The sequence below is a fragment of the Cryptomeria japonica genome, chromosome 2, assembly GCF_030272615.1.
Source record: "Cryptomeria japonica chromosome 2, Sugi_1.0, whole genome shotgun sequence".
Classification (NCBI taxonomy): Eukaryota; Viridiplantae; Streptophyta; class Pinopsida; order Cupressales; family Cupressaceae; genus Cryptomeria; species Cryptomeria japonica.
Window position 1 is genome coordinate 95,598,332 of NC_081406.1, and position 8,850 is coordinate 95,607,181.

General features: G+C 35.0%; 1 protein-coding gene across 3 annotated transcripts; it reads right to left on the reverse strand.

Moving 5' to 3' along the window:
* Positions 1 to 3,856: 3,856 nt before the first annotated feature.
* LOC131028224 (putative receptor-like protein kinase At3g47110) lies at positions 3,857 to 7,395 on the reverse strand. Of its 3 annotated transcripts, none has more exons than XM_057958470.2 (3): positions 6,028 to 7,395; positions 4,749 to 5,615; positions 3,857 to 4,652 (listed from the first exon to the last, which is right to left on the reverse strand). In XM_057958470.2, exons 1-3 carry the CDS (start codon positions 7,172 to 7,174, stop codon positions 4,198 to 4,200), a joined length of 2,469 nt encoding a protein of 822 aa, XP_057814453.2. In that variant the 5' UTR covers positions 7,175 to 7,395; the 3' UTR covers positions 3,857 to 4,197. The 3 variants fall into 3 exon arrangements, with proteins under 3 accessions (XP_057814453.2, XP_057814455.2, XP_057814454.2); XM_057958472.2 differs by having other exon boundaries at positions 3,858 to 4,652; positions 6,895 to 7,395; XM_057958471.2 differs by having other exon boundaries at positions 4,458 to 4,663.
* Positions 7,396 to 8,850: the final 1,455 nt, after the last annotated feature.

Here is an 8,850-nt window from a genome sequence, read left to right on the forward strand (position 1 = left end):
CAATAGTATGATGAATAGTGTGATGGCTAGGCAGGTGCACCTACTAACTATCATACTTCCAATACTATCAGGGATCCATTGCAGAGATATTGGCGTCTCCTATTGATAATCTTCCCCCACAACTGTAGAATCTAAGCCCCTGAACATTTAGAATTGCATTCAGCAGTTTAATAGAAGCAGTTTAATAGAGGCTGTGTATATAAAGAATTTGCAGCCTAAAAAAAATCAATCATAACTGGAATTCTAAATATATTCTCAGTATTATATGAAAAGCAACGAATAATAAGAAAATCATCAAATAATTTTCCTAAATCTTCTGTACATTATTTACATGAAAAAATACTGAATCTCTCACCAAACTATAAATAGATTAACTGCATGCACAGCATGCTTTATTCGCAAGAACACAAAAAATCCTATAACAAACTCATGCAAAAACAAAACTAAAAGTAGCCTAATCAAACTACGTAGTTGTGTTTGGCGGTGAATCTTGGATCTTGCGATGGAGGCTGAAAAAAAAGGTGTGATGCATGGAGCTGCATGCTCGAACAACATTAATTCTTCACAACAACCATTTGTGTTGGCTCCTCCTCCATCTTCTCATCCCCTCTCCCTTCTCTATATGCTCTCTGTCTTTTCTAAACTTAGTCGTGGCTGTTGGTTTGAGGGTCTTTGTACGTCGAAGTTAACCCATGACTGGAAAGTTTGCTTTTTGGATGGCTCTAGAACAGGGGAGCCATGCTTATTAATGGTGTTTTCCCTTTTCATTTCACTTCCACTATACTTTTCCCTGCCAACATGAGGTCATGGGTGTGAATAGGAGATGCCATACTCCTTAATGGTGGAACAGTAATAGTCAATTCGTAGTTACTGAGCACTTGCTTCCCACATTCTGCCCCTCTTGTGTCGTCAGCGCGCCTTTTCATTCTTTCTTTAATTTATATTCTCCTCAGTCAATCACAGTGGAATTTGCTGACAGGGGGGATGTGACATTGCTGTGACATTGTTTTTCTTGTATAAGCAGATATTTGAGATTTCAATGCTTTATGCTTATTATTTGTATAAGATATTTGGAATTTTAATGTTTTGAATAGGCTTCATGGCTGAAAATCAGAGGGCGGTATGGGTTGAACATCAAATATAGTTTTTTATATTTGTACAATCATCAGTTTCATATGCGTTATCCATGAAAATTTCTTCTACAGAATGCAATCTTTTTAAAAACTAAAAACTGGAAATGTCTTCACATTTCCATTATTTTCTGCTATCTTCATTCTCTACCTCTTCAGGAGATGTCTCAATCGTAAATGAAAATATAAATTTAGTGCTAAAAGTGGATCAAAATGAGTGCACAAATATGAAAATCCGAAACTGATATAGAGACTCAATTGCTGGTCTAGAAAGTCTTATATCATAAGGTAGTCATTGGAGATAGACTAAGATGCATTAAAGTTGAGCCAGCTAACTACAATCTATGTTTATTCATTGAAACTATGAAGCACATGTTTTGGAATTGCCCCTTTGTTGAAAAACTATGGAATGCTATCTTTAAAATAAAATCTGCTATTTTTATCATAAGTTGAATTGGAAAGAAACATTCTTTTGACTTTGATTTGCAGGATGATATCATTGCTGATTCTATTAGACAAGTTATTTTAACACATATTTGAAATGGAAGGTCAGGTGTCTGTTGCGTTCTCAAACAATTATTTTTAAGAAACTGCTATTCTAATACTTTACTCTATAAAGTTTCTTTTTTGTTCTCATAGGCTCACAGCTTTCAGATTTAGTCAAGAAAAATGTTGTCCATTACACAACTTCATCAAATTCAAGATTAGGCTAATCAACCTCAGAACAATTGCAATATGCATCTTTGTAAAGTATTTCAGCTATGTAAGGTTCCTTTTCTATAATGTCATTTGTTGGCTCAAACAGTTTTAAAATAACAACAGTCTTGATTTATATAAAGTGTTCCAATTCAATTGTTCTATTGTAAGAACTTTGTAATTTTTGTTTTGTTCTGTGAACTTATTTTTTTTAAGAGTTGTATTTTATTTATTTTTATCTACCTACCGATAGCTTATATCTTTGTAAATTTACTCTGTTCAATATAAAAAACATTAGAACTCTTATTAAAATGTTATTACTAAATATTCATGTTGAAAAATCTATTTATGACTTCATCAATATATAACTTGTATAAAAAATACTTTTGAACTATTCCATTCAATTGAATTATAATGAGCACTCATCACTGCTATTTGATCTAAACCCTCTATAGAAGGTTGTGATGGAAGACAAAAGCCTCATTCAATTTTTTTTGTTTTGCTTAGATAATGTCATTAATTTTGTTTAAATATGTCATGATCAAGATCTAATTGTAAATTGTATAGTCCTACCATGTTTTACCATGGTCCACGGGGGAATCCTTGGACAAGCATATATATATATACCATCTTAAATTGTGGATCATATGATCAAAAATGGTTATCGAGTTCCTATTGTTATATTGGTCTTAATAAGTAATTGGACAGATCTAGAAGAAATAAATCATAATACTTTTAAAGATAAACTAACTATAAGACTTTTCGCTTTGTTTATCTTTTTATAAGAGAATACAGGTGCTAACTTGTATGGCAATACATGACCGTTGGAGTTGAGGATTATATCGCTTTTGGATGGCTTTTGCCAGTAGCATGGAAGCCATGAAGCAGATGTCATGGAAGTGATGGATGCCATTATCTACTACTTGTAGTTTAGCGATTGTGCAAAGAGTCATAATAAGAATAGACGAGGTTGTTCCCTGAGTGAGGAGGAGATACATTAGAGAGTCGACGGTGGCTAGTTGCATCTTCATCGAGCCCCAAGAAAAGGAGTTTTGTTGTCCTGTTCTGTCTGTAGTTGTCTGACATGAATCATCGAATTCCAAACTGATTTTATTTTTATTTCTTGGTTGATGCAATAGGCTCTCATTGGATGTCTCATGTCAAAAGAAGCCACTGATTGGAGAACTGTTAAAACAAATCACATTTGCCAAGAAGGTTCCAAGAGGTGGAAACAAGGGCTAGTAAAAATACAGCTGTGAAAACAGAGAGAAAAAGGCAGCTTCTTCTGCCTGGAATTAGAAGATTAGCCTTTCCTGGGTCTGACTCTGCAACAGGGATCAGCAGAGGAGTAGACTGGTTGTATAAGTGATCAGGAGTACCTTAGTAGTGCTGTGAGCTATCATTACAGGATTTGCTTTCAGATTGGTTGTTTTGTTCACTGTGACTGCTGTCAATGCTGGTGTGGCTGAACATTGCCTCTGTGGCTGAATACTGCCTGCTTTTGTCTCGAGGCACAATCTCGACTTGTCTCTGTATTTTTAATCTGAAAATTTTTATAAATTTTGAGTTTCTATTTTCTTTCAATTATTTTCAAGTTTCTGCTGGGTAACTCTGGTTTGCAGGAGTTTGTTGGTTTTTTCCTGATCCAGTCTATCTACTGCATCAATTTACTTTACAAGTATCCTAGTTTATCCCTGAAGCTGAAAAACAATAATTCAATGCACACAGATCTCTGAACCCACAAGAAACAACTCTATTTCTATATCCATAGCCATAGCTAGAACTATCTTCTGAATTATTCGGATCTTTTCTCATAAATTCTCTACTCTCAGCATCTTTGGATGCTCTGATACTAAATCGACGCAGACAAATATTTAAATCTGCAAGTTAAAAATTCCAAAAGATAACCCTGTCCTGGTAATCATTACTCAAGGCTATGAACAGTATCAAAACAACAGAAGTAAATGAGGAAGAGTCTGTTAAACTTATACGCAAAGAACGTACAGGAAAGTTTTAACTCATGATCAATCATCAAACGAATGAGGCAAAAGAACGCAGCTTATAGGAAGCTTTACTGTAGAAAATAATCTACATACAGCAGAGTTAACATTCTGTTTAGATCTGAAAGTAGAAATACATAAAAACAGTCAAAACTCTCTCCCTTTTTCCCATCCCATGAAAAGCATTCCTAAATATAGGAAAAAGACGTGCACACAGTAACAAATTCCTAGTCGAACTCTCTAAGATGAAAAAACAGTAACTTTTAATTGATATTTGTATCCCCTTTCCCAGAATAGCAGGCAGTTTCAACTACTACTATTATTTGAAAGTCGATTTCACTTATTCGGTGGCGAACAGTTTACATCACGATTTAGGAAGTTGACTGAAATGTGGAAGTACTCTGATCCTTCAATGCAAGATCCCTTGCCCATCTTTTGCTGTTTACCATTTGGTAGAGATCATATTGATATATAGAATCCATTGTTCTCCCTTCAAACATGTCCTCAATAGATTCCAACAACTCCACAATTTCTGCCATACTTGGTCGGTCTTTAGGTGAATCTTTTGAGCACAACAAAGCTACTCGAATCAGTTGAATCAAACAACTGCATGTAGTATTTGTAAATGATCCATTGCACAAGAACAAGCTATCATCAACCACCTCTGAAATCCTATCAGTGAAAGCCATACTAACCCACATGCGCAAGCTGAGCCCATCAGCAAACATCTGGTGGGTTGGCCTCTTTCCTGTTAACATCTCCAATAACAAAATTCCATAGCTGTAAACATCTCCCTTAGTTGAAATCCTTGCACCAACTCCATACTCTGCAGTTGCACTAAACCCGTGTCAGTTTTCACCAATTAAATAAGTATTAGTGAAATTGAAGGAACGGGGCAAGTCACAGAAAAATAAATCTTTACCAGGGGCAATGTAGCCTGGAGCACCTTTCAGTGTTGTTGATGCTGAGAATGAAATCATGGAATTTTCAGATAGTATCTGGGCGTTTCCAAAATCAGCTATACGTGTTGTCATATTGAAGTCCAGAAGTATATTGTTGGGCTTCAAATCACAGTGAACAACTTGAATTGAACAATCGTGATGGAGGTATGCCAAGCCACGGGCAACGTCCGTGGCTATCTGTAATCGTGTCTGTAAGTTCATTTTACAGACATCCCCAAAATTACAGTTGCCAGCACAATGCAAATGCCTTTCCAGGTTTCCGTTAGCCATGAACTCAAAAACCAAACCTTTGAAGTCAAGATTAGAGCATGAAGTTATGGCTTTTATTATATTTCGGTGTCTGGTTTTACTGAGGACCTGGCATTCAGTATTGAAACTTTTATGAGCTGCTTCATTCTCCAAATTGAGTACCTTAACAGCTATCAATGTTCCAGCATCCAGAACTCCTTTATATACGGATCCAACACTACCAACTCCTAGCAAGTTGGCCTTGTCAAATCCGTTAGTTGCAGTACTAAGCTCCTTATATGAGATTCTAGGATGTGGAAACTGCATTGACGGTTCCACATTTTTCTTCGGAAATGTATATTTGTACAAAAAGAAAATATATAAACAGTATATGACTAGAGAGGGGATAGCATAAATCATGTATTTGAACAAATTATGTAAGTCCCTGAGGCCACCAGGTGACCCTTCGGGTGCTTCTCCAGGTGACCCTGCAATTGGACATCCTGGATATAAAAAGCCCCCTTCCCCACAGAGTCTAGGTTCTACTTTGAATGGTGGCGCCGTGAGGTTCCTAAATGGCTCCCTTTTAGGAATTTTTCCTATCAAACAAATTGTATGAAACAATCAGAAAGTTCGGCACTGAAAGACATATTATGAGCACTAACACTAGACTGCCTTAAAATTATTAACAGCAAAATTACAGAGCTGTAAATAAATTATTAATAATTAAAAACCACTGCCCAAAAATGAGCAATAAGCATACGCAGAAAAAAAAGGATATATTGATTATGTGTTAATTTTCTTATTGCAGTTGCTGAAATTTATAATATTCTCTTACAATGCATGCTGCAGTTACAGAAAAAAGAAATTTGATAAAATTTACAAAATATTATGCATAAAACAAAAAGAAAAGATACATTTCTGCATAAAAACTACAGTTGCGTAGACCATGAATAAGCAAAAAGATCATGCAATGCTAATTAAAGAATGATGAAAGATCATGTATTGTACCAGATAATTTGTTATTGTAGGAGAGATCCACTATTTCGAGATATTGCAGTCTGGAAATTGAAAGTGGAATTGGGCCTTCAAACTTGTTGTGTGAGAGGTTGAGATATTCTAGATTAGTACAACTTCCAATACCAATTGGAATTTCACCAGATAATTGATTTCCGGATAGATCTATTCCTTGAACCATTACCAGTTTAGTGATTTCAGCTGGCAGGCTTCCATGCAGTGAATTCCAAGATAGATTGAAATAAAATTGTAAATTATTTAGACCTGCAACTTCTCGTGGTATGTTTCCAGTGAGATTATTATGGGATAGGTCAACTAGTTCTAGTAACTGACAGTTGCCAAGACTAAGGGGTATCGTTCCATTAAATTTGTTGTTATTAAGTTGAAGGTGTCTCAGCTGAGTAAGTTTGCCAATAGTGGGAGGAATTTGTCCACTAAGCTGGTTGAATGAGAGAGAAAGTAGCCCTAAACTCCTACTAAAGTCACCGATCTCCCAGGGAATGGGCCCCTGTAATTTGTTTTGGCCCAGATACAATCTTTCCAAGTCCTCGAGCATCTTTAATTCAGATGGAATGGGGCCAGTTAATGCATTTCCAGTGAAGTTTATCATTATCAATTTGGTTAGATTGCCAATTTCTTGTGGTATTCTCCCTCCTATAAGGTTTTGTTGTAAGGACAATACAGAGAGTTGGGTAGACAGATTGCCAATGGAAGGGGACAAATCCTCAGCGAGATGGTTATAACCCAAGTATAAAGTTTTCAGAGAAGAGCAATTAATAAGGGCTGTAAGAAAAGGCAAATCCCTTGAGCTGGTGAGGAAGTTGTCATACAGAAAAAGACGTTGGAGAGAGCTCAACTTACCCAATTGGAGAGGCACACTGCCATTGAGATTGTTGAGACCGAGGTCAAGAAATTTCAGTTTGGAACAATTTCCTAGAGATGTTGGTATTGGCCCAATAAGCTGATTCCCCCACAGATGCAATTCTTTCAGATTGCTGAGCTTCTGGCCGAGGTCTGGAATAACACCATGGAAAGAGTTATTGGACATATCTAACACCTCTAAGGAGGAAAGATTCCCCAAAACAGGGGAAATATAACCCACTAAACCCGAACTCTCAAGATTTACTGTGGACACTCTCATCAATTTATTGCATGAAATGCCTGTCCACTTGCAGATGCTAGTGTTGGCATCCCAAAATGATAACACTTTGTTTGGATCAGAAATGATGGAATTCTTGAAGGTAATTAGAGCCTGCTCATCGATGAAGGAACCATTGTCACTGGCAAGTGCAGAGGAGCAGAATTGAAGATAAATGAGAAGAAAATGCACAGTGAAGGGAAAAATGGCTAATTGGTGTCTGATTGAACACATTGTCGAAGTAATCTGAATTATAAAAATTATGAATGATTGGTAATAGTATCCATCATTGAACTTTATGCGGGCTAACTGTAACTAGAGCACATAGTTTTTTCAGTTGAGCTAGCTAGAGCACATTGTTAATCACCAATCACCGTCAAAGACATGATCAATGAAAATTTAACTTGACTTGACTTGACTTGGATATGGGCGGTAAGATTTAGTAATTTCTATCTTTATGAAAATGTCAACAAACGTAATAAACACGTCTTTGAAAACATAATTCTTTATTTTTATATCCCCAAACGTCATACAAATAATCACGCATTAAAAATATATGGTAAAACGTAAGCAACACACACTAAGCATTTAGTGTTAAAAAATAAATAAAATTGGATTGATAAGTGAACCCTTACTCTTACCCTAATTAAACCCTAACCATAAATGAATTATATTAATAATCTTAATTGAATATTATTCCTAAATCTAAATGAGCCCTAACTTTAACACTCACTAAACCACAACTCAAATTGAACACTAGCCTTAATCCTAGCCCTAACCTTAACCCTATTTTAACTCTAACTAGAATTTTATCCTAACTCCAACTAAACCATAACTTTATTGAATCATAGCCTTAATTGTAACCCTTATTAAATTCTAACCATATGTGCACCCTATCAATAACCTTAATTGAACATGAACCCTATCATTTTGTTAAGTTATATATATATATATATATAAGTAAAGGTTGAGTGTTTATTTTATTTAGATTTTGTGGTTCTAATATATCAAAAAATTATTTTGTTTATTGATGTTTTAGTGTTTGAATATTTTTTCATAAAAATATGATATATTAAGCCTTAATTTCAAATATTTTAGTTTCCAAGTAAAATCTAATTATAAATCTAATTGTATAATTTAGTGAAAGAGCTATTTCATCATGAGTTAAAAGTGGGTTTGTATTAAAAAAAGGTGAGTTTGTATTAAAGATATACTACAATCTATGCAAAAAAAAAATTGCAATTGCAATCTTGTGTAAGCTGGGAAAACTAATATGAATTATGATTGGTCTCAATCGCTCAAGTTAAAATGGTTGAAAATCAAAGAATATTTTGAATATGATCGAATTTGATACAAAAATAGATTAAGTTAAATATGTAAGGACAAAAAACCCCCCAAAAATGTAAAACTAGTAAAAGAACAAACATAATATGCACAAGTCTCATAAAGATAAGATGCCTTAGAAATTTGCATACGTAACTCATATCCACACCCAAAATTTTGCCATTCATATAAGTTTTCCAAAAACTATGTATTAGCTACTAAATATAGTACATGCCCATATTTGAGAGGATGTCCTTTTGAATGTGAATTCATCCTGGTCTAATATGATCAATTCATCCCATTTACCTTTTCCACTATGAGTAGACTAAACATATGTTTGTGTGATTTGATAGCAT